At 34.4% G+C, this 27,273-nt stretch overlaps 1 protein-coding gene across 1 annotated transcript in view; it reads right to left on the bottom strand.

The window, feature by feature from the left end:
* Positions 1-337: 337 nt before the first annotated feature.
* LOC141505365 (HMG box transcription factor BBX-like) overlaps positions 338-27,273 on the bottom strand; it is a 76,359-nt gene continuing 49,423 nt past the window's right edge. The window contains exons 6-8 of the mRNA XM_074211156.1: positions 15,839-16,036; positions 13,513-13,705; positions 338-6,170 (exon numbers count right to left, since the gene is read on the bottom strand). Of these exons, the coding sequence (XP_074067257.1) occupies positions 6,083-6,170; positions 13,513-13,705; positions 15,839-16,036 (479 nt within the window). The 3' untranslated portion in view covers positions 338-6,082. The remainder of the gene's footprint in view (positions 6,171-13,512; positions 13,706-15,838; positions 16,037-27,273) is intronic.

Below are 27,273 nucleotides of genomic sequence, written 5' to 3'. Positions count from 1 at the left end.
ACTTGGGGAGAGGGGGAGAGGAAAGAGAAAGAGAAAAATGTGGAACTCAAAATCTTACCAAAAAAAGTTGAAATCTATTTTCATATGTAGTTGGAAAAATAAATTAATTATATTAAAATTGTGACAAATACTTAAAACCATTAATACAATAATTAAAATGGGGAAATTCATTTATACCATGAAAATGCCATTTAATTTTTTTTAGAAATAGAATGTGGATATTTTATGTCATTAAGGGTTTTTTTGCCTATTTTAAAAGGAAACATTTTTCAAAGCAATACTCTTCATCTGATAAGCATAAAGAAATCTATTTGAATTGTTTTCTTTAAAATATTTAAAATTTTTATTAAATATTTTATTCAGTTTCAAGATCACAGTTAAAGTAGTTTAGCATGTTATACACATGACTTAACATGTGCACCTTTTAGAAATATCAAATTAAGTATAAGATTTTGAAAAAATTATATAAATGGGTATATTGACGTTTACTACACACACATCTAAGAAAGCAATAATTCTGTTGTACCATTAATGGAAATCATTTATTACATGGTATGTTTACATCAAATCTAAAGAAAACCAAGCCAATTTCTGAAAGCAATAAAAAAAAAGCGATTCTGTCATGCTGAAACTGTCAACAGACTTAAGACCTGATGGTCAGATGAAGCTGTGCCTAGTTTGTGATGTCTAATTGATTCAAACCTATAATCAAGCTCAGAATCAGGTGTGTAGAATCTCAGGCTATTATTGTTGTTGTTGTTTCCTACATTTAAAGTTTTGAGACTAAGAGACTTGTTAAATGCTATTGAAATATAAATCTCACTGAGCTCTCTGGCCAACACGTAACAGTATACCCACAGTTAAGTAACTTCAAGAGCCAGTGTCCAGCACTAACATGAGTTTGTCAGTGGGGGTGTGGGATGGGAAAGTGTGTCACCCTTCTGTGGGCCATAAGGTAGGATTAGTGTGTTATTTTGTAAAATACATCAAGTTAAATAATTTAGTTTGGAGGTTATGAGGTAAGATTTGCATTTCAAGGGGCAAAGGTGATGATTTAGGTACTTGGTACAAGAAACATACTTTGGACCAAGAAGTCTTTGGAAGAATTTAACAAGGTTCATATGCCCATTATATAATGCAATTTGGGATTAAGATAAATTCTGACCACTGACTAGGGGGGAAAAAAAAGGAAAACATGAGTCAAAAAATTTACAATATGGATTTATCTTTCTGAAATCATTAGTTTCTAGAAAAACAAATATTATTAGACCAAAAGAGGAATCCTCATTTAGATTTGTAAAGGAAAAAAAATAGGAGGAAATGATGGAAGAGATGATGAAAGAGAGAGAAGAACAAAAAAAAAATTACTTCTCTCGCAACCAAATTTGATTCATTCGCTTGCAGCTTCTTTGTCCTGAAATGTCTTGAAATATGTAGAAGATAACGTCTCCCATGCAAAGGGCAAGCAGGTTGACTTGATATACAGTGTAACAACATTAACAGTGACTTTAAGACTAAAGCATAGCAGTCCATTCAATAATCTACTGCACACATCTGAAAACAGATGAACTGGCTAACTGCTTCTTTTCAATGAAGTAGAGTGTTAGTCAGTCTAACTCAGGATATTAAAAATATCTAAAGCCCAAACCAAAACAAATAAAATGATTCTTTGGGAATGTTTGTATCAAGAAAAAGCAACTCCTTAGGAACACTGGCTTTCAAAGGGTGCCCGGCAATCTCTCTCAGAGCAAATTAACAGCTCAATTTTTAGATTTCTTCAAGCAACCACCAAGAATACTTCGTAGGTCAAATGAAGCAGCAATAACTACAATGCTACCACTGCCCATTTTAGCAATACACCGTCCTCTCTGTAGGAGATGGTTACTGGAATTTTAAACACTGCAGGTGTGAATGTGGCACTAAGGGAAAAATCATCGATGCTGTCTGTGGTTTTGGGAACAAATAAGAAGTAATGAAACTATCCTTTAAAGCAGAGGTAGCCTATCAAAATTGGCCTTAGAATGACCACTTCATATAGAGAGAGTGCAATCCAATATTAACCCACACTGGTGTCATATAAACCCTGCCTTCCCTGTGCAAGGCAGAGAATGAACCTCACATCTTTTCCCTCATTTTCCCCAAAATAAAATGGTAGTCCTCTTTCTTAGCACATAGACCTGCCTCAAGCCCACATATTTCATCATTTTACATATTTAAGATGCATACAGTAGTTGAATTGGCAAGCAAATGCTTCACATTAAGACTAAACTTGTAACAGATGCACTTCTGTTCTAACCTTTCCCCATAAACAAACATGGTATTCTTCATTTAGTTTCCTGCTTGCACTTGTTTCTGGTGCAGTTTATAACTCTTTCGAGATTTTTCATGAGTACAAATTTTCTATTTAGCGGGCCAAAGATTGCAAAGTGCAAAATAAGTTTACACTACTCAAGGTGGGTACTGTTTTCCTGAATAAGGGGGAAAAAAGAGGTGATCAAAAAAGTTTGCTTTCTGATCACATCAGACATACACTTTTTTCATATACTTCTTTTTGTTAGAAATATGGCATTTCTTGTCAATTTTAAGAGTATAAATTGGAAGTATGAATTGATGACCCGGAACTTTGTAACTAATTGAATTACTTTAGCACAGCTTTGGGACATGGTATTGGTTGACAAATTTATGCAGTCTTATTAAATAAAGATACTCCATTTCTGAAGTTATAGCACATTCATGAGAATAAAGACTGTCACAGGATTACAACAGCATGATTTAACCTTAAGAAGGTTTTTAATGAATTAACAGTTTTGGTCTCAAATCTGGAAAATAACCTAATTTAGGGATAGGAACCTGTATCTCAGAATGTTTCTATGCAACATTTTTTTTTCTTTTTCTCAACTTCATATACAGTACTCAAAAAATTAAAACTTAAAAGATGCCTTACAGTAATTTTTCACGCAGCTTCTTATAGATGTAGCCTCAGCTACTATAATACACTTTACATACCTCAAAATTACATTGGAAATACCCAGAATAACTAAATAAATAAAAGCCAAAGAAAACTGGAACAGTACTGCGTCTCCCTTTGAGACGAAATCCCCCATATCCAGCATCACAGAGAAGGGCTAGGACAATTTTTTTCAAAAGATTTATATACAGGTTTGAATCCAGAAATTAAGGTTAAATGCATAAATATTGATAATTTCAACTTAATTCAGAATGGTTTCAGAAAGATATGATACAACATATTTAGAATAAAAACAAAGCAGAGAGCATCATATTTTGGTTTGCTTGAGATATACATAAGGTGCAACATTTTTTTTCTCAAAGAGACTTGTGGGACAGTGTTTGCTGGCAGACTAAAGTACACACCATAGCAATATGACTTTACAAAAAAAAAGAAAGAATGCTATTAAAGAAACTGGAAGAAAAGAAAACATTAAATGTTGGTCTGAAATATTTGTGCTAACAAACTGTGTTACCTGAAAAATATCAACACCCCTCTGTAGCAGATTCAGGGCATGAGCAGTTCTAGCTATCGCAATCAAGACTTCACTCAGAGAAACAACAAGGCAAGGGCCTAGAGAACTCTAAAGCTTTATAGGATTTCTGCTGCTCTCAGTGTCTAACTGCTTAAAAATTAAGCATTTCTACAAAAAAAGGTTTTTATAAGTCTCTGAAAACAGTCATATCCAGTAAGTTCTCCCCACCCACCCTGCCCCACCTAAGGGAAAAGCCACTGAGGTTTAGGAAAAAGCAGATCAAGTAAGATATTAATTCACATAGAAAAAAGTAATCCTTTTGTTTTGTTTCTTTTTGTTTTTGTTTTTTTAAAAAAGGTCCCAATAATATACAGCAATCTCTTAAGGAACACTAGTGAAATGTAATTGGAGGAAGATTGGAAGAGGCTCTGGCAAAAATAGATCTATTCTAACATGTTCTATAGAATAACAAGTTAGTACCATTGTCAAGGTGCATGGTCCGCACCATACAATTTTTTGGGTTTTTAGCTAATTTCTAAATTACTGCTAGCAAGTGGTCCAAAAACTCCAACAGCCACCATACTGGGACCCAGCAATTTTCAAACATTCACTTTTTAAAAATTAGAAAACATTAATAAAACAGGTTCGTAGTAAAAAGGTACAATTGTGGGGACTCTTTACTAGGTTTAGTGCTACCTGATTGGGGTTAAGCTTTCATCTTGGATTAACCTTTATTCTATTCCTTTTTCCTTCAAATCTACAAAGTGTGTATTTTTGAGGATATTGTTCCAAATGTCTTTCATTTTCATTGTTCTTTACCAATTATTTTTTTTAAAAGATCTCCATTTTTTTCATTCCTGTGTGGTAGGTTATACATATTTTCCAGCACCGAAACTGAAGTCATATATACAACCATGAAAAGCTAAACCTAGTCTGTATTAAGAGTTACTTTTTTTTTTGTAGTATGGCTATTACATCAAATTACAATTACAAAAAAAATGATCATTATCAATTCAGTCAAGTATAAATAAGAAGGCCTGATAAAACCATGTAAACTCTCATCATTTAGAGACCTAATTCAAGACTTCAAACTCGACCTTATACTATCAAAATTCAGCCAGTATGAAGACCAATAAAAATTATTGCTGGAGTCCAATAATTAAAATTTGGTATTTTTCTTTCTTTCTTTTTGTGTGTGCTGTGATGTAAAGGTAGGGAAATACTTTGTGCTCTGGAACAAATACCCTGTAGAATTTGTAGCCTCAGACTAATTTTGATTTATCACTTTGCATCTGTTGCTAGGAAACAAGTCACTGTGAAAGTCAGGTGGTTAAGTCAATATGTTGAATGTTCTAAGCCAGCTGATCCACTTGGCACTGGCCTATCTATGGTTTAATGTTGAAAAGCAACAAAACACAAGAAGAAATGGGAACTGGCAGGTGGATCTAGATTTGATAGCCTCACTCAGGTCAAGCATACTTCTCATCATCATCATTTACCCACATACCTCTTAACCAACACAAACTCTAAATGGCTCTAAAAAAACCTGCAGTGCCAATTTAGGCTGTTGCATAGCAATCGCAACCCAGTCCAGTGTGTCTGTGAGAGATATAAAAGGTATGTGTCTCAGAGTCCACATGAATTCAATGTCTTCAATGTTTTCAGAATAGTGAAGTAATTCTAAGGTCACTTCTGAACAATTTTTCTGTCCTTTTTTTTTTTTGTTTGTTTCATTTTGTTTGTATCAATGTTCCACTGGTTACATAGACCCCTGTGTAAAAAATAAAAGAATCCTCAAGGCATGATACCATCAGTAATCTGCAGGACTCTTCCTCTATCTGGGTAAATATATACCACTACTTACCCTATACAAACTCTCCTTGACCATTCAAGCCTAAGAAAAGACTTAGCCTTTTAAATAGTCAGACATTTTTTTTCTTTTGCCAACAAACTACCACTCTGGTGGCAAATATAAAAGTGCAGAATATATGGACCACATGGCTGAGCATACACCGCTAACAATGGTACGTCTGCCCATGCTGTTTGGGGATCTCTGGAACAGGTTTTTTAATTTATTCTACAATATAAATGTAGGCATAACCTATTATATAAACCATCTTAGAACTTAAATCTTCATGTACAAAAATGACTAAGAATATCTAATAATAACTAGTGCAGTGCGTCAGTTTGTTTTTTGTTTTTTGTTTTTTTTTTTTAAAGAATAACTAGATATTATACGAAACTAGTTTCACACTCTCTGGTTGGTAAAAGAGACGCTGAATGAGCTACAGTAAAGGCAGCCACTTCCAAGTAACCACCAATTTACCATTAAAAGCCTTCAATAGAAAGCAAAGCTCCAGGATCATTCTCATTCTGTTCATTATCCAACAAATAACATCCCCCTCAAAGATTCTGGGTTCCAATAGGACGACCTGGCCCAAGTTGCTAACTTCTGGCTTCAAGTGAATTCTGGGCCATGCAGGGCACCAATCACATGTTTGCAATCTATATTTTCCATCCTATGGACTGACTAGCTTCCCTTGGTAAAGACAAGGCTAGGATATTAGGTAAAGCACAATGTTTTACAATAAAGGGGAGCTTCACTGGTCAGCGCAGGAAATAAGTACAGGAGCCTGTGGCATTTCTTTTGGCTGTCCTTCGTGGGCAAGGGGAGCTGTTCGTTGACTTCTGTAAAAAAAAAAACAACAAGAAAAAGAAGTGAATCATCTCTTAGAACCCTTCATTCTCCAAGACCCTATGATTCAGGGACAGTTCTTAGAGACTAGCACAAATAACAAAGGCTTTTCAGTATCTTGCTGAACAGCTGATACTATTTTGGTGTCAATTATGTTGCTTAGTTAAAACTGTTGTCATTTTAAATTGTCTCTCACTTTCCAAGGATTTAAAAACTCTTTATTTTCTCACCTCATCTGTCCTTACCCTGATTTTTCATGAGATGGAATTTGACCCCAACTTATTTTCCCCATTTCAACGATGGAGAATCTTAGACGTCAAAGTGTCACCTAAAGTAAGAATTGGCCAAATAAACTTGGCCTCTTGGCTTCTAATCAAGAGATGTAGGTACTGGTCTATATGAATTCTCTTGAGTCCTAAATCTTCAGGTCTAAAACTTTCTATTCTTCAGTACCAATTTTGGTTGTACAGAGCAATCCAAACCCACTTGAGTGTGTCCATGAATGATGTAAAATGCCTATACATATATGTATTTATATAAGGTTACAGATAAAAGGTAGTGTCTTGACTTAGGATCTATCAAAGAAATGGCATACAGAAAAAAATTATTATGCAATGATGATTTTCAAAGTGGAGGATGTTTTAAATTAGTGTTAGAAAAATTAGGTTTGAATCACAACTGAGGTTTATTAGCTATGTACTTGGGTGGTGATTTTAACCCTCTGGGCCTCAGTTTCCTTGTTTATAAAATGAAATAGATTAGAAAATTCCTTCTACTCTAAGGGTCCTTCTACTCTAAATCTTAAATCAAAGACAATTTTAAAAGTCCATTAAAAAGTTATATAAACTTGAAAGAGAAAAAAAGGAGGTGAATATTGACGTTATTTTCTATTATGAGTAATCATTGCCAATTATTCTATTTGAGCTACAATTAGCAACCAGTCCACAGGATCTATGAGAGCCCTGGTCAAGAATGGTTAAAAATTTCTTGGAATTTTTATTCATTTAGATGGAAATTGACATCGTGTATAGCTCATTTTCCATTTATCATTTGAATAATCAACAAAGAGGGGGAAAAGAAAATCCTCTCACTGAAAGGCTGACTAAAGAAATCATCAAAATGACAATTCCTATTGAGTTTTTCATTCACAAATGAAATTTGGTACTTCCAGGATATTTATAAAAAGCACATAGAGAAAGGACTTTGCCTGCCTCTCTGTGCTGAATAACATACGAATCTTGGTCTGAATCAGGTTAAATGAGATAGTACTCATGTCTTTAATTGGCTTAACCTTTCATATCCATCATGTTTACATCAAATGGACTGTAGCTGCTGTCCAAAGGATGAAGCAAGCTAAGGCATATAACAATACACATGTTTTATTATTATGTTTTTACTAGTTCCTTTTGATGTACTGTATAAAATGGATACATGCTACATATAACAAAGTTTAAGGTCTCCTGAACTCGGGTGAAGTTCACTGAACCAGTTTAAGATTTAAACACACAGTCTATAAAAAAGGTGTAAGAACAAAAATTCTGGCTTAGACTGTTTAATAAAGTGTACATGTGTTTTAAGGGCAACCTGCTACATCTGTTCAACTACCTGTTATGAAAAAAAATAATTCTAATGGAAAAGGGAAACCAAGATGACTTTTACTTATTTCTAATTTAGTGTTCTAAACAAATTCATTCTCCATGACATGACAAAGAGGAAATGAGGAAAATAACATGAATATACACATTGAAGAGGAAAATGAAGTAAAAAGGAAAGGAATGAATTTCCTTTTTTTTCTTCAATGAAGGAAAAATAAAAGAAAGGGGAGAAAATGACCAATTGTGGAAGAGGTTATTGCTGGAAAGGCTGGTTAGTTTCTAAATCGAGATGAACGTGCCTTATTTGCATTGAGTTCAGGGTTAAGCAGGAAAGTGAAAAGAGGACAAAAAAACAAAGGGGGGAAAAAGACAACCAAGGCTCTTTTTGACTTCTTACAAATTAATTTATCCTTATTTATCTTTTCCATGTGTAGAGTTACTTTTCTATGTTAGATTCCTACAGCTATCCTAAGCATCATGAGGGCTAGGGTTTATTAGTTTTTTTCCCCTTAACTTTGCATAGTGATTAACCAATGTTATGTATACTACTATTAATGAATCATAATGAATCATAATCAAAGTTCATTAAGAGAGTAATATTCAGAATTCTCATTCCACAAAATACTATTAAACCAATAATCAAAGGATCAGTGGCAGAACTATTTTCAAAGAAATGAAGGTGATTAAATATTTCACAGTTTGAATTGTCTAAAGTAAGTCACAAATCCTATGATGCTGATGATGAACTTAAGGAACATAATCTAGGAAAAATTAGATCTTTACTAGTGCTATTTTCCCTTTCCTCTTCCTGAGTGAATTCTATCTATCTTTCAAATTCCATCTAAGGTACTGCTTCTTTTTTTGAAGTCATCCCTGTACCTAGTTTAGTAAGTCTAAACCTAACCTTCTTCTGAATATAGTATTACTGAGTTTTAAATTTTTAATTTCATCAGGGACTTAAAAAAAATCTTGTTCTGTTATTGCTCATAATGAGTCAATTATAAAAATGTATATATTATACATATAAAACTAACATGAATATTTACCATTCATTTGCCCACTAATCAGTTATCTTTTTTTTTGCATATTTGTTTTTGCCTCCCCAAGTGGACTGTAAATTTCTTTACAGGCAGAAATCCTGTGCTTGTATAATCTAGTGAATCTATAATTGCATTGATTCACATTCCTTTACTACAAAGTGAAACCCATCATTTCATTGAGACTTTTACCATAAAGGGATTATATGATGTGCTGAAGGCTTTCCTTGAGTTTTCTCAACGTTATGAGAATACCAATTCTCCCTCCTTTACTCGATGCATTTTTAACCATCTTATTTTTGGCTTGTATATTTCTTCAATAGATCCTTTACTCTGTTTTCCTTTTATAATTCTTTGCTTATGTGTTGCAGTCAGCATTCCATTACTTTACATTCTCCCTTGTCTACTGGGTGATACCTAATTTCAATTCCTCTCTAATATTACTGTTCCATGACTCACAATCATAAAATATCATTGGGAGAAAACTGGCATTATATAAAGATGGGCTTTTCCTATCTTTATTTTGTTCAGTGTCATTTAGAGACTATAATATTAAGAGTCCAAATGTTGAGTCTTCATGATTATTAAAGAATTCACTGTAAAAATCTTTTCAGATTTTCTTTATTCTTTAACTCCTTGTGTCTTCCTTTCTATTTCATCCTTAAACAACCCTAGGATGACTTTGCCTAGAAGTTATAGCTTAGCATAGTATCTGGAACGTTATACATGGGTACTTAATATTGAGTGATTGTTTTGATCTCTGAGCCTTTCAAATACTTTTCCAGAAAATTTCCCCCCTTATTTGCTGCTCACTGTTTTATGAGATACCCCTACTCACAAGCTAAAATTATTTCAAACTTCCCTGGCATTTAAAGTCCTTCACAATCTGGTGTCACACTAACTTTCCAGGTTGATTATACATTACTGCCCCTCACATTCTTTGTTTTCTAGCAAAATGACCTCATTGATATTCTTCCATCTCTGTCTTTGCACAGGTTGTTATCTGCTATGGCTAGAATCCTTTTTCTCCTTACTTGTATCTTAGATTTCTTATGGCTCTATTCAAGGACTTTTCTTTTGAGAAAAGTTGGTGCCTTCCTCCTCTGAGGATCACCTTTTATTTGTTTTGTATTATTTCCAGTATTTGTGACTTGGTACATAGCAGGCACTCAATAAATGACTGACCAGTCGACCATTCTTCTCTGTGCTTTTGGAAATAAGTATTTATTATAAACTAATTTTATCCTTGGATGTCACATTTCTCCACTTGGCAAATAAATATTTACTGACTCAGGTAGTTCTTTTGGGCTACTAACTGGGATAACTGAATTGTAGTGGTAAATTACAATTTCCTCTTCTGGAGGAAATCATTCTATTTGGTGTTGCTGTCCCTTCAATTACCTATTACCAATTTTCAGTATTAATAACTTGCTTTAATAGGTCAGACTGAAATAGATTTAACTATCTTTTTAAAAATTTTTATTCTTTCTTATAACTTTGCATTCATTTGATCTTTGTGTCTGTGCACAGATATTTGACTAATGAACTAACCCATACCAACAATAAGTCATTTTATTCCCCCTGCAAAATATAATCAATCTCATTTTTTTGGTGTGCTTTATTCACTGTGTCCAATGCCTTTGGATTCTTTTCTTTTTTTTTTTTTTAAGAAAGATTTTATTTATTTTGAGCTTTACAATCCCCCCCCCCCATTCTTGCTTCCCTCCCCCCACCCCCCACAGAAGGCATTCTGTTAATCTTTACATTGGTTACATGATATACATTGACCTCAGTTGAATGTGATGACAGAGAAATCATACTTTGGAATTTTTTCTTAAAGAGAACACTCATGATATGTAAGAAAGAGACTTACGGGTAGTCTAAACAGGTGTATGTTTTTTAAATTTCTTATTGTTGTACAGTATTTTTCATTGTTCTCATCTATACTCACTTTTGCATTTAAGTCATTGAGTTTCTAAGGATAAAAATGATTTAGTAAATCTGATCTCCCTTTTCATCTTCTGGAACAGATGTTGCCATATAAGCTCTTATGATTTCCTTGGTGGTTATTTTGCAAATCTCTACCATGATCCTGCAGTATGAAATGACCAAATCACCTATGAAATGATATTCCTTGTTGTCTTTGAACTCACAGTAAAACTATTTCTGCCAATTCCTTTATTTCCATGTCCAGTGAGCTATCCTTCTATTTAGCTGTGACTTACTTTTGCCTTCTGATTTCATTTATGGTAAGAATTTAAGATATATGTAATTCAGTATTTCAGTAGACTATCCACTAATTCATCACTGGTTAAATATCTCACATAGTACTTAATAGCTAAGTTAATGTTTATAGATAGTCTAAAAACCATGTGATTCTTTAATGGCAAATGTGGGAGGGGGGATTCTGTCACTTTCATTGCAGAAGGGGACTGCAAAGGCATTTTTTTTAGTGGGTTATCATAGCCAAAGAATTTATCACCATGTTTCTAGTCTAATGACCAGCATCTCTGTACTTAAAGAGGTAAGGTTGCTTTTCAGAACCCAGATCCATTCTGCTCATGGGACCATACTAAGAGCCCTCCTCTTCCATGTCCCAATGATACCTCCAAGTAGAACTTATTTCATATGTCCCATTTTCTAAAAAGTTCTTTTTTAGGCTCTTGAGTGCTAAGTATACTGGTGATTGAACAATAGCTAAAAAAACTTTGTCTTTTCCTTCTCTAGATCATTTTACAGAAGAGGAAACTGAAGAAAACAGGGTGAAGTAACTTGCCCAGGGTCACACAGTTAGTAAGTATCTGAGGCCAGATTTGAACTCGTGAAGATGAATCTTCTTGACTCCAAGCCCTGGTGTTCTATCCACTGCACCACCTCGCTTTCCCTACATGGTACTGTATAATTTGAAGAAATTCAAAATAATCTGATTTTGCAATTTGAAGACCTGGATTCAAGTCCCTGTTCTGCCTACAACTTTCGTTATGACCTCAGACAAGTCATCTTACTTTTCTGGAACCCAATTTCTGTATTTATAAAAAAGGCCAGTTAGAGGCTACATAATCCTGAGGATCTATTCCAACTTTAAATTCTATGAGCCATTTATGACATAAGCATAGATACAACAATATGCTCATTGAGAAAAAGGGAAAGAAAGCCTATTTTCTGGTTTTAATTTTAGTTTGTCCTAAATGCTGAAGATATCAGATGGAAGGAACCTTAACCTGCTTTTAAGGGGAAAAAATGAGAAAAAAGTAATTTAGAAAAGAAAGTAAAAATGTCTATTCACTTTACAAAAGAATTCACCAGGGGTAGCTGGGTGGTATAGTGGATAGAGTAACAGGAGTCAGGAGGACCTGAATTCAAATCTGACCTCAGACACTTAAAACTTACTTAGCCTTAGCAAATACTTAGCAAAAATCTTTAAAAATAAATAAATAAGATTTCACCCTTGGATTTCTTAAGATGTTATAAATATCTAAATAGTCCTTGGCAGAAAAAAAAAGGTTCCTCACCCCTCTAGAAGGTTTTTTGTAAATGTTGTTTGTTGCTGAATGAATCCTTCACTTCATTTAATATTCACAATAACAAAAATGAAGAAACTGAAGTGATGAATAACTAAATTACTGCATGTGGTAAAATTAGTGGCACAACATGAAATAAAATAGGAGTTCCCTGATTCTTGGGTCTGTGCTTTTTTTTCCCCCAGACTACTTTCTCTCTCTCCTTATAATTTATTTTGCAGTTTGAGGCTCATTTGAAGAACAAAAAAATAATAGTAACACTATTAATAATATATTTATGTGTCATGTGTTTTTATAATAATATATGTAATACATAAAATAATGTATTCATATGCAAGCTAACTAGGAATGTGGAAAAACAAGCATACTAATACTAATTTATTATGTATAATAAATTACATATAATATATAGGTATAAAATAACATGGAAACAATATATGTCACCATATTATGTTAACACGTTATAAGAAACATAAGGTGGCATACATCTAACATATCATATTATATATTAAATATTTCTATAATATATAACATTGGATATTGGATAATTGTTTGGATATAACTTGTTTATAATATGATATGACACATAATAATTATGTATTAAATATAATAAAACAGCACATACTAATATATTAACTGTATATAATGGACAACCAGTTGAGAAGAAGGGAAAAAAAAGCCTCTGTTCTGGTTTTAATTTCAATTTGACTTGAATACTGAATATATCAGATGGCAGAAGCCTAAATTATACTTGTATTTTATTTAATATAGAATGACATGTAACATACATAGTATATTATGCATAATATTTTGTTACATTAAAATAGATCTATATATTTTCATGATATATAATAGACATTAATATAATATGTACTGCTATAATATATAAAATATAATCTATTATAATATAATCATATATAATGTTTTTATATATAACATACTAATAATAGGATACTTGTTTGGCTAACTCCCTCTTCCATATGTTTTTCCATGTAACTAATTAGCTTGTATGGGCATAATATACTACATACAGCATAAATTTAAAAAAAAAATGAACCTCAGACCACAGAAGAGAACTTGTCTAGACTTGAAGGCTGCTTTCTTTGAATCCATTCTGCCAAAAAAAAAAAAGGGTGTGGGTATATGAGACTTTTGGTGAAGGAGGCTTCCCACCTGGCTCACCTGTGCACATTCTCCATTGCTGCTACCTCAGCCAGGGCAGCCAGACTGAAGAAGGCAGACACAGCTGGCATGTCTGGTGTGATACTACGAATCTCCTCTGCTTCGATGTTTTGTGAGCATTCCTCATTGCAATCTGTATCTGTAGCTGATGCTTTAGGGAGACTACCCTGCAGTTGTTCCTTGGGTTTGTCATCTATAATAAAAGAAAATTTTATCAAAAGAGGATTTTTTTCCTATAAGCTTGTAGACAAAAGGCAGAGAAGATTCCATGGTCCTTATTGTTTAAAAAGGTAACATTCCTTCCCATTTCCCCTTGATATATACTGGGAATATAATGGCTTATACAGATTCTCTTCTTCCAAGCAACAAGGCTCCTTTATTAAACCCCATTATTCCCATGGGCAGCATTATTCTCAGAAGCCAAGTTGAAAAGATTTTAATCAGAAGCCAAGTTGAAAAGCGTTTAAGAGATTGATCCAAGGACACAGAATGGGTCACGACTGGATTAGAGGAGGGGAAGTCTGAGTTAAAATACAGCTTAAGGAAACTTCTATAGAGGGGTACTTAAGATACCCAGAGAATACAAATGAATATGATGAAATCCATATATTAAGTCTGCAGTGGTTACAAATCATCATATCCTTCCGGAACTGCTTCTAATGAATTAAATTGATCATTGTATTTATTAATTCCAATACTCTAAGTTCTTTCTCCTTCTTATGAAACTTATGCTTCTTTTGCCTATTGGCATCATTTCTGAGTAAAGGTGAAGGGTTTCAGGTTAGGCAGAGCCTAGAAGACCAGATATAACATACCTACTAAGAGCTGTTCCCCTCTTTGCAGAGCTGTGGGGGCACTTGAAGAAGGGATTATCACCCACATTATTAGGCATGGCTGATGTGCTAGTTTCATGAACTGCTTTGTTGCATTTTAAAGTTTTGGTAAAAGAAATAATTTGATGGGGAAGGAGGAGACACAAATTTCAAAGTAAGAGTGATGTAATGTCAAAAAATCAATAGAAACAAGATGAAAAAGTTCTGGTTGGAATGCAACTCAAATGGAAAATGAGTAATTTCTTCATTCTATATTTTCTTTGTAAAAGAAGTAATTTTAATACAATCTTAAAGGTAATTTTAAATAAAAGAGAAAATAGTAATGGCTTTAAAGTATCTAGTATTAGAACATAAAAATTCTATGCTGCCTTGCTGCATTAAAAATGGAAGCATCATTTAAAGACTTTCAGTTTTTTTTTAAAGTAAATCTTTACCATAACCTGCAATATGAAAAATTTTAAATGAAAGAAAACCTAGTACAATACATGTATAATATGTAAGAAAAAGTCACTGAAATTCCTCATTTTGCTGTCCTTCAGGTGATAGTACTGATTTAAAACTAATTTAATAAACTCTTTGCTTCTCTTAATCTTTAATTTTATTCAAATGGAGGTACATTTATCCTACTTAATTCATAAGAAGCTAATTTAAACATCTTGACTCCTAAAAAAAAACCCTATTTGATCATTCTGTTAGGTGCTGAAAAATCACAAAACTACAGTTGCAATGGTTAATGTTAGGCAGATGGGAATCATGATGACCCAGAATACATAATACAATGATCACTGAGTTTCAGGTGTCTTTTTTTATACTCAAGGAGTCTACCATTTCTGAAACTGCTATAGCTAAAGGTCTAGAATGTGGATAAATAAAGAGCATCTGGGCCAGGGTGGGATCAACTCACCTGGAGGATTCCTGGAAAGGGATAGACTTTGGATGAAAGTAAGAAGGAAAAATCATGCCTGGACCCAACCTGGCTCTAAAAACTGGAAAATCTGGAATACATGGTGGGCCAAGGGATAGACCAAATGTTTAAGTGCTTTTTAATTTTAACATATGAAGAAATCAAATGAACCAGCTTGACTTTGTGGAACCTGGGTATGAGAGTATAGCACTAAATAATCCCATAACTCTCAGAGAACCCAGGTAGATTTTCTTGAGAAAGAGTTGCTCCTGTAATCCATAGAATAACAAATACATTTAGAGATTTTGACTATAATCAGTTCCCAAAGAACTCTATAAAAACAAAATTAGCTCTTAGATTTATAGTAGTCTTATGCAATCTGTTTAAGCAGATTGATATAGAATAAATCCTATTTCCAAATACACAATGCAGATTCGTTTTTAAAACTTCAATCTAGAACTTATTTAAGGGTACCTCCCTCAAGGACCCTATTAAATCTGGTTCATTTGATGTCTCCTGTTAGCTTCCATTCTCTGATGAAGGGCAACCCCATAATCCCCTTTAGCCTTATAAATCTCATTCTCCTTACCCAAAGTGCCTCCTGCTGGTGACACCCGGCCATCTGCTGTCCTGACAAGATGTGTGATCTTCGTTTTCCTTGCTTTCCTTTTTTGGCTGCCAACCAAAGGCTCTTGCGTTGTTGTTGGCTCTGGAGTGTTTGGAACCGATGGGGCATCTTTAGTCTTGCGGAGAGGCTCAGTGGTGTTTTTGTCTTCTGAAAGTATGGCTGAAATAAATCAATGATCAGGAGTTACAAATTAAAATGGGGGGTACAAACATGGCAGTCTACAGAAACCTATTCCTATTCTGGCCTATTTGGCCAAAGTTCATATATACAGGTTTACAGAACATCATTAGAGTGGAGGCCAGGGCCTAGACAATTTGCAAGTGTCTTCCACACTTTTCCATTGCAGGTATAGAAAGGGCAAGGAGGACTTGGAACATTGTTTGCAGAATGTCTGGGATTTTCTCGTTACCGAAAAGGGATAGATTGGGTAAATATTTCTCTTTCTCCTGAACACACAGAGATTGAGGCAGTATTACTTAAACTAAAGAAGCCTGCTGTTACCGTTACCATGTGTGATGCCATTACCTTAGAATGGACCTAGAAGAACCTGAATGTGATGGGCCTCGAGTTTCTTTTCTTTTCTTGTCTTTATGTACATCATTACCTCATTATACTTATATAACTATGTACAGGTTCATATATATATATGTGTGTGTGTATATGTGTATGTGTGTGTGTGTGTGTGTGTGTGTGTGTGTGTGTGTGTATGTGTGTGTATGTATATGTATTCAGAGCTAGAAAGGGCTTTCATTTTTCAAATGAGGAAATTGAGGCCTAGGGAGAACTTGTCTAAGATCTCACAAATTGGGCTGTTGTAAAGAAAATTATTTACAAACTGACAAATGTTTTTTGTAATTTCAAGCAATGATTATCCCTCCTATTTTATTAATGTTTTCCACTTAGGAAAAAAAAGATAGGAATTCATGAACCCAAGGCAGGAGTCTTATAGGCTCTCACTTTCAGCTGAACCCAATGAGAAAAAGTGATTTTAGTGAAAGGTGTGAGAAGAAGCTAGTTCAAAGATTTCCATTTTCAACCAAAAGGGAATCACTTAAGAGTGTATCCATGATGCCATTGTAGTAAGATAATGGTTTGTGGGGCAATGACTTTCTCTCCAAATTCAAAAGCAGAGTATGAATTTACTTTTTCTAACAAAGTCATTTAATTTTCTTTTTCAAACATACATTAGATGACAGTATGCAGATCTGAGTTAATTATCTATTAAAAATGGTATCAGGAAGACACACACAGACACACACGCACACACACACACACACACACTCACACACACATACACACACACAAACACAGAGACAAAGAGTAACTATGTAAACAAGTCACTTATCTCTCAGTGGCCCAGGAAACTTCTAAAACTATGGAAAAAAACCAAAAAGGCTATTTTCTTATTTGGATCTGTATGTGATTTTTACATTGAGGTTTGCCCGTAACAATTAAATCATAGAAAAATAACCCATACACTATCCCCTGATTTAAAAAAAAAGCAACACTTTTACAATTGGCTTAGCACTTTTTTTTGGAAGAAGGAGAAGGGCAGTTGGAAAAAACAAGGGGCAAATAAATATATTTTGGCTAATAAGAGGGGCAATATAGCTTAGTTTTCCCGAAGGCAACTTCATTTTCAGTGTCAAAAATTGAAAGCTAGACATGGAGATAATTCTTTGTGGAGAGAGAGCAGGGGGTGGATCAGGTAACCAAAAATGATGATTTTAAAAGATGTGTTTTGATATTTCATGGAAATAAAACCTGAAGATAACTGAAGGTACTATTGGAAGGGATTTGTCAGGGTGGACAGATGAGGAGTACAAAGACAGATTAGAAGAAAAGAAATACAAATTAGGAAAAGACTGTGTTAAAAGAAAGGATAACAGTAGAAGTAACTGTGTGTATGTAAGAATTCACATGTGTCAGATCTTTTTTTCTATTTTTTATTCTAACTCTCCAAAGTTTTATTTTATAAGTCTTTCCCTAGGGGAGGGGGATTATGAATTCACAAGGTCTTTAATCTGAAAGTTACAGCATCTCATCTCTGAAAAACTTTGAAAGCTAAAATAATTTGCATCTACTCTAACAGAAAAGATTCTCAGCAGAACTCACTCCATGATTTGAGGCTTGGCCTCTTGCCTAGATGTAGAGTAATGAGGAAATACAGTAAAAGTCCTGCTCCTAAACAAATACTTTGGCAACGCTTTGAAACACTCTTGTCAAACAAGTCACCAGAAACTGGAAGGGGGGAAAAAGGGCTCCTTTCAAGTTATAGGGTTGGACCCGAGCCAAACAAAGCTCCCTTACCAATATGAGATGTTTGTTTCCTAAGTGAGCCAATTATTTGAGCTTATAAAACTTATAGTTTCATGTTTGGCTATCTTAGAGCAATATCTCTGTTAAACTTCAGAATTTCAAAAAAAATTTGGAAGAAGCAGCAATATAATAAGGAGCTGTTAAAAAAGGAGGGGGGGAGGGAGGGAACACATTCAGAAAAAAACAATCACTAGCTAATGTTAGAAAGCCAAGGCTTTACATAAATCTGAAGGGACTTTAACCAATATTTACCAGAAACATTTAGTTCCCTCCATTATACATTCTTTTGTCCCCAGAATTCCTGGGCTACCAGTTCAGTTATTGACTGGTTCTGCTAATGACATCAAGGTTTAAACAAGGTGGGGAAGGGGAGAGGGAGAGTGATGCAATTTATGCTTCAATATATTCTAGATAGAAGCATCTTCAGAATTCAATTTTTTCTACCCTCACCAGAACACTAGGATTCATTGAGAAATAGGTGGCAAAACTCCAGGCAAGTTAAAGAAAAACTTCTTAGGTGGCAAAAGGAAGAGGTAAGTATTCTGGAAAAAGACATATAGATGGAAGAAAGTATCAGAATTTTTTTTTCTCCCAGCATTTTTTATAAAGACCACTGATAGTCTTCCAATCTAAAATCAAGACGTGTGATAACTTGTAGAGAAAAGTCAGATTTCCTGTTTGCTCTATAGTCTTAAACTCAAGAAGAGAGTATAACTCTTTCACTAACTGATGTTGGGCAGCTGGGTGGTATTTTAAATGGACTGCGGGCCCTACCAGTCAGGAAGAACCAGATTCAAATTCAGTCTCAGATGCTCATTAGCTGAGTGATCTTGGAGAAGTCACTCTTTCTCTTGACTGTAAAAATAGAATAATAATGATAGTACCTTCTTCATAGGGTTGTTGTGAGGATTCAATGAGATAATATTTGTAAAACTTCTAGCACAGGATAAGTCTTTTATTTGTTTGTTTGGGGTTTTTTTTTGCAAGACAAAGGGGTTAAGTGATTTGCCCAAGGTCACACAGCTAGGCAATTATTAAGTGTCTAAGGTTGGATTTGAACTCAGGTCCTCCTGACTCCAGGGCCAGTATTCTATCCACTGTGCCACCTAACTGCTTCACAGTATAAGCTTTTAATAAATATTTATTTCCTTCCTTGTTAAGGCTTTTTTTTTAAAACTGTTTTGATACTGGGCAGTGTATAAATCTTACAGGAACTGGGAAAAACCAAGAAAGGCTGGGAATGAAGACTAGCCCCAGTACACATAATATATATCCAGAAGCTAGTCCTCAAGACTGTCCCAAGGCCACCAGACCAAGTGAGCAGCCACACCTCCGGAAATATGGAGATGATTAAGTCAAAATGTCAATGGACCAAGAACCAGACAAACAATTAGGACACAGGATATAGAGGAACCAGAGATCGAAGGAGGACAAAGGAGAAACATGAAATATAGTTAAGACAATAGATCATCACCCTGGATCTGAGGCCATGCTGATCTAGATGAGAAACTTTCTAGACAATTCCTATTGATGTAAAATCTAACTAAATTTAGGATTGGGACTATCTAACAGGTCAGACTCCAAGTCAGAAAAGTCCTTGGACTTGAGTTCCAACGGACTCAGATTAGCTGTAGAAGGGTCAACTTCTAAGTTTATAAGGAAATTCTAAGGCTATGAGGTTGCAGAACAAATGTCATTCTGTGTTGGGGGAGGGAGCTTCATCATTGAGGGTCCCAATGGAAATATGTTTTAAAAGGGAGCATAGTTTAAAAAAGTAATAACAACCTATGAGAAGACTCACAGTGCATTGAATAGATTCTCTAGAAAATTCATAGATAGACAGAGTCAAAAATTATAAAAAATGAAAAAGTATAGATGGCTGGAAACTTTTGTTGGAGTGAATAACAACATCAGGGAGATTACATATTGAACACTTAGGAGTTGTGTGACCCTGGGCAAGTCACTTAACCCTCAGTTTCCTCATCTATAAAAATCAGCTGGAGAAAAAAATGACAAAGCATTCCAATATCTTTGTCAAGAAAATCCCAAAATGGGGCAGGAAGAGTTGGGCACAACTCAGTAGAAGGAAGGTAGTGAACAGAAGACTGAGCCTGGAGTCAGAAAGAGTTATCTTCCTGAGTTCAAATTTCAGCCATTTCCTAGGTATCTTCACTTCATTTTGTTTGCCTCAGTTTCCTCAGCTATAAAATGAGCTGGAGAAGGAAATGGCAAATCACTCCTGTGTCTTTGCCAAGAAATTCCCCAAATGAGGTCATGAAGAGTCAGTCAAGACTGAAATGACTGAATAATAACAAAACAGATATCAAATTTAAGATCATGGACAAAACTCTCCACTGCAGAACCAACCAGATTAAAATAAATTGGTAAATGTTTAACAAAATAAATAAAAATGACATACAATATAAATAACGGAAACTGTGATCTTCTTATGTGATTATGTGGCCCTCTAAGGATTGATTTCCAGTTACATTTTAAACCACTTCATTAAAGGGCTGAAGGCTTTTTGTTGGATCCTGTTTAGGACTTGAGTAGGTTAACTTGGCAGAAGTGGAGAACATGGGATAAAAGTAGATTAAAAATGAGCACTAATTCCTTGTCTTTTATAATTTTTGACTTCCCAATTGATCTAGCCTCACCCTAAACCCAAAACTCCTGAAGGAAAATGGTCTTTGGGTTGGCCTTATTCAGTGAAGAGGTGAATCAAACAATGACAAGAGAGAAGAGAATGTTTACAAGATTTTAGGACTTAGAAATGCATGGGTCCTCAGAGTCATGTTCATCAACTACTTAGTTTTATAGGTAACAAGAGAAGGGACGGTAAAGGGAAGGGACTGTTCCAAGGTCATACAAGTCATAAGTGGAACAGCAAAGATTCAGACCCAGGTTCCTTCTCAATTTTCATATACCTCATAGTTTAGGAAGCACAGGCAGATCTGAAGTAAGATGTACCACAGAAAGCAAAAACTTTGCCTGGCAAATAAACAGAAAATGGTGAGGACCTTAAAATAAAGAACTATTTTAAGAGGCAAATACATTTCAAAACTGAAAAAGATACCAGAAAGATACCAAAATTTCAACAATAAATTCTCATTATTTCATAATGAGAAGAGATAGATGGAGGGAAATGCTTGATCTTATTTTTCCTTTTGAGGTAAATAAATAACTGTATGGCAGAGGGGATGGCACTCACCTATAAATATAGCTTATATATAATATATATGTTGCTTACTGTGTGCCAGTCACTGTGTTGTACTAGTCACTTTACAATTATTACTTTACAATTATCTCATATGATTCTTACAGCAACCCTGGGAGGTAGAGGTTACTATTATCCCCATTTTTATGGATGAGGAATCTCAGGCAACCAGTGTGTTCAGAGTCAAACAGTAAGTTCCAATTTGAACTTAGGTTTTCTTGACTCCAGGCCCGGCATCAATAGACTGCCTGTCAAATATTGTTTTCCTTTTGATATTTAAGAGATTACAGAAAGTTATCTAGTCCTGAGGGACAAGTCCAGAGATACTGGGCTTTAATAAATTGAGTTCACAATCATCCATGTTTTTATTTTAAGAGTACAAAAAGATAAAAATCAAAATAAAACAAAAACCTAGCCCTTTAATCAGCATTAAAAATATAGCAAAGAAAACATATTGCTTCTCAAACTTTGTTTCCCAGAGGGGAGACTAAGGACTTTTTAAGAACACTTTAGTTTCTAGAGAGCTCCAGAGTTGTAAATCGGGATTCAAACTCACACTGAAATTATGATCAAATCTTACTGCCTTAGGTTTAGTCTCATAAGAGTTGAAACAGCAGTCAGGTATTTGATGAAACATGAAAAATAAATCAATGAAACTAATCTAACTCTTCCTGGGAGGCATTAAAAAAATTACAAAGCAAGACCATTCAAAATAGTCTGTGTGCTACTGATTCTTTTTGGGAGTCAAAATGAAAACCCCTGGCACTTTTTAATTTTTATTGAATTAAATTAAGAAATCTAGGAAACAAAAAAAGATTAGTTAAATTGAGATGCTACATCCAGAAGCAAGGTTGTGTTTCATTTTTTTTGTTCTAGTAAAGAAATTTAATTATAGCTACAAACAAGGAGGGCAGCATTTCACAGTGCTGAGAGCCAGCCCTTGCTTCTTGACTTCTAGACATGCTTAACTGTGTTGACCCTTGGTAGACCACAACTTTCCAATGGTTCAGGAAATTCTTTAAGAGCTAAATGCAAAACAATAGAAGCAATGTCCTCCTCCCAGAAAGTTCCAAGACCTATGGCTCCCAACATTTTTTTCTCCTCAATTGCCTTCCAACAACAAAAATGGTTTTGAACCTCTTGAGTAATTTGTTATGTTCTCATAACATTCTGTAATAATTTACTGTTAAAAAGCACCATGAAAGAACTTTGAGTGTGAACCCCTTGTACTAGTAAATAGGAACTACTTTCCTCAAGAGGGAAATCATAGTCTGGCCAAAAACAAACAAATCAAACAAATAAGAGTTAAGGACTACAGTATGGCTGAGCTCAAGATATGGAAGCTATAGAAATCAATGGCTTTTCAGCTAAAGAGAGTAACACAACAGCCTTCTTGAACATAAATAATAGTATGGCTAGGTTCTTCATAATTCATATTTCTACTCCTTTAAGTTTCTCCTTAAAGACAGTTGACTATAAGACATTTTAATTATAGATGTACACATTCTGCAAATGAATTAATCTAATTTAGATTTATGAGATCATCACAGGCAGGAACAGAGGAACATCTAAAATTTTTAAGCTTAACTTTTAAAATTTCAAATGTTTTGCTAAGTGTTAAAGTTTACTTTGAAGGAGGAGGAAATTTGGATGGCAATCTTACTGAATCACAGGAGAGGTATAAAAGAAATGTAATTTCAATTACTATCATAGGATCACAGAATCACAGATTTTGAGCTGAAAATGAATTTTAAATGCCATCTTGACAAAATTCATTTTGCACGCGCACGTGTGTGTGTGTGTGTGTGTGTGTGTGTGTGTGTGTGTGTGTGTAAAGAAACTGAGTGGACTTGCCCGAAGTCACAATGGTAATTAGTGGAAAAGCTGGAATTTGAACTGAAAATCTCAGACTTCCAAATCCAACTCTCTTTCCATTTTAATGTATTGTTCAGGGATGATTGAAAGCCTCAGTAAACCAACATTATTTTAAGCAACAGTTTTAAATTTCTTCTATCAGACAGCTAAGACTAGGTTGCCTAATAAATATTGTATTGAGACAGATTTCGTATTCCACTTTCTAAATTCCTATGTCTTCAGGAGTTTTTCTAAGGAGTAAAATGGCCAAAGAGACAAGAAAATGGTCAAAGTAATTCACAAATTGTGTCCTCACACCCTAAATAAATTAATGGTGGATATAGTCTGAAAAGTTACAGTTCAATTTAAAGTTGCTTATAATTTTTTTTGCTAAATCAGAAATGAATCAAAAACATATATTTCCTTTACCTTGTCCTACACAAATTATTAAGTAAAAATTGAAACTTAGCAATAAGAATAGCCTCAGTGAAAGCTTTTTAACCAATTATGAGACTTTCACAAAATCAATTTTTTTGGGGGGGGATGAAGAAAAGCTCTCTCTGGTTGGTGAATATCTACTGGATTTTTAACCTAATTAGGAGAGACATAGGGGTCAACAAATTAAAGAATGCTAGAGTCTAACATGATTTAACAGAGCACCAGGTTCAATTTCTTCCTTTGACAGATCATGTAATTGATGCCAATGGAGATACACCTGCCCAAGGTCACAGCATTAGAGGAAAAAGTCCAGAAACTAGATCTCCTCACTCTCTGTTTAGTGCTCCTTCTATACTTATAATGATTTTTATATACATATATAAAAATATGTAAAATATATCATATATACATTTTATTTATATGAGATTGCTATTTTACAGGTAAAAATAATGAAAAATGAGATTTATAATAGGCATGAGTCTTCTTTCTTATATGACAAAAGCAAATGGCATATATTTTATTTTTAGAATATTTTTTATTTATTTAAGGCAAGGGAGTTAAGTGACTTGCCCAAGGTCACACAGCTAGGTAATTATTAAGTGACTGAGCTTGGATTTGAACTCAGGTCTTCCTGACTCCTGGGTCAGTGCTCTATCCACTATGCCACCTAGCTGCCCCAATGGCATATATTTTTAATGCTAACTGAAACATACTTTTTGAGATAAACTTTAGAACAATTTACACATTACTATTTGCCTTGGTAATAAAAGAGCAGGATGGCATGAAATGGTGAGAAAGAAGTAGATTGAAAAAATCATATTTTTGCGCAGGCTCTACCAGTCTGACAACAGCAAGGGAGTTTCTGAGCCTTATTTTCTTCATCTGTAGAATGGGGGACTAAAGGAACTCTTAAATTTCCTTTCAGTTTGATTTTACTCAAAATTATATGTAGCAGCTATAGGAAAGATCTTGAACAACTTTACAAAATGATATTGGTCAGAAGGTTTGGGACTTGGACATTAGAGCGAATTCAAATGTGATTAACTTTAAGAAAATTCAAAGTGAAAAATATGGTCCATTTCCTTTATATCATAAAGTACAGTATAAGCTTTATGATATAAGAAGTGACCGGGAGTTGGACTAGGGAATACTCCAAGTTTATCAACTCTGATCGCTAATCATCTACACACACACACACACACACACACACACACACACACACACAAAATGCAATATAAACATTTCACCTCTACACTACTGCAACATTGAAAACATCTCATTTCTCACCAAGGTAGAAATTATTACAGTACATTCCTGTTAAAATAATTAAGCCAAACATAACTAGCCTTTTTTCCCATGGGAACTTAAGTTTTTCCTTTCAAAATTGTATATGAAAAACAGTTTTAGAAAATGAACTCAGGACAAATGCTGGCTACAAGAACATGCAACACAGATCAATTATAGTCTAAACATAGTCTAAGCATAGTCTAAACATATTTATAATCACTGGAGTAAGGACTGTGGAAATATGTATTTCCTTTTTTTAAACAGTGGACTGAATGATGTTGGAAAGTAAGTTATTTGGCCATTTATTGATCTTTTCTAAAAATATGAAAAAAAGAGGAAGATAAAATGAAGCTTTATCCTTAGTGCACATGTGTGAGTGCAATACATACATACATATATATATATATATATACATATATATATGTTCAGTAATTGAAAGCTCATAAAATAGTAGGTTTATTTCAATGACTGAATTATTAAAATAGCATACACCAACTAAGTTAACAAAGTAATATTGGAAAAGGATTCAGATTAATGCCAAATCAATTTCCTTAATTATAAACTATGTGGTTAGGTCAAGGTCACATTAACAATTTGGTCAAAGAAACAGAAAGATCAGTTCAGAGGGGAACCACATCTACTGAAATACTTGCACACCACACATTTCTCTTTGAAGAAAATAGCTCATCAGTAGACAAAATAAAAATGAAGCAATATTAACTATAGGTATATATAAATATCTATGTGCATAAATTATATATAGATATATGTACATCAAGGTCTTTCAGAGTAAACCAACACAGAACATTAAGTCACTTAAGTATAAAACAAATGTAGAGTTGAGCATGTTCATAATAAATCATGGCAAAAGTATGTGGAGGGAGACAGCAAAGCATGAGGTGAAGGAAGATACACAATGTCCAACTTTCAGTATATGGGACAACACATAGGTCAGACGAGAAATTCAAATTAGAATTTATGAAAAGCATCAAAATATAATAAGTTGAGCACTGGCTTAAGAGTTTATAAAACAAAACAAAACCTGGTTTTGAATCCTTCCCACCACCATTTTGCTAGTCTTGTAAAAACAGGCAAATTATATCAAATCTCTGAGCCGTTTCTTCAGCTTTAATTTAGGATAAAGGATAAACCTTCCTCACTGGGTTCTTTCTCAAAGAAAGAATTATTGCTATTAAGAGAAACATAATCTAACCAGAAAGAGAAATTAGTCTTATGATGGGCCCAGAGTCAATTCAGGAACTCACTAGGCTGATAGAAATGGGGCCAGTGCATTAAGAAGAGGAAACAGCCTAGTGGTATTCTAGGAGTCTTAACAAAATTAGGAGGAACTGGAAAAGGAAATTTGATCAATGACAAACAAGGGAGATAAGGAAAGAAAAGAACTGAAGTAAAAAATAGAAATGGTGAGAAAATTGCACCCCACCCTGACAAGGACTCTGTAAGAAACTTTTACATGAATATCACTTGTGACAGTTGACAAAAGTTTGAAAAAGGAGGTCAAGGAAAAGAAATGATAAAGACATTGGATGAAAGTTTGAGAAGCTTTTTTAATTAAAAAAACAAACAAACAATGACAATGTGATAATAGATGAAGTGAAAACCTGGGAGTGAAAACCTATTTCAAAATCCACAGACCTCCCCCCCACCAAATATCAAAAACAAAAACAAAAGAAGACAAGGTAGGATTCAAGCCTTGACTGGCTGGGATTTTCATGAAAGAATTCCTTCTCACCAGTCAACCTATCTTGGAGAATATTTTTACTATGGCTGAGCTGGGAGCTGATGAAGATGAAGCAAGCAAAAAAAGAAAAGGGAAGGGTTGTCTGCACAGAAGAATGTATTCAGTTAGAAGGTGTCCAAGAAACCTTAATGGAGGGTGGAATTCACCAGTACCTTTTTCCGGAACATTAGGCTTCTCCTTTTTGTGCTTATATTTGCTGACAATTTTGTGGAATAGGTTCTTTTTCTGAGACTGGAATGAACCTACAGACAATATTAATATAAATACATTTTTAATGAGCAATCTTTGTTAAAACAGAAGTATCTTGCGATCTCAAATGATTACCCCAACCCTCCACCCCAATGAGCCCAAATGAAACACCCTCTAATGGAAGAACAGATAACAAACCTTTCCCTCTTTGGTCACAGAAAGAGTGAATGATTTTGGTAGGAATTTATTGGAAAAAGACTTTAGGGCTAAAACAGACTGGGCTTCCCCAAGCAGAAACCACACAGGATGTAAGAAGTAGAATTACATCCC

This window comes from Macrotis lagotis, chromosome 1 (genome assembly GCF_037893015.1).
Source record: "Macrotis lagotis isolate mMagLag1 chromosome 1, bilby.v1.9.chrom.fasta, whole genome shotgun sequence".
Taxonomy (NCBI): Eukaryota; Metazoa; Chordata; class Mammalia; order Peramelemorphia; family Peramelidae; genus Macrotis; species Macrotis lagotis.
The sequence above is the reverse complement of the archived record's forward strand: the minus strand, read 5'-3'. Positions and strand labels throughout refer to the sequence as shown.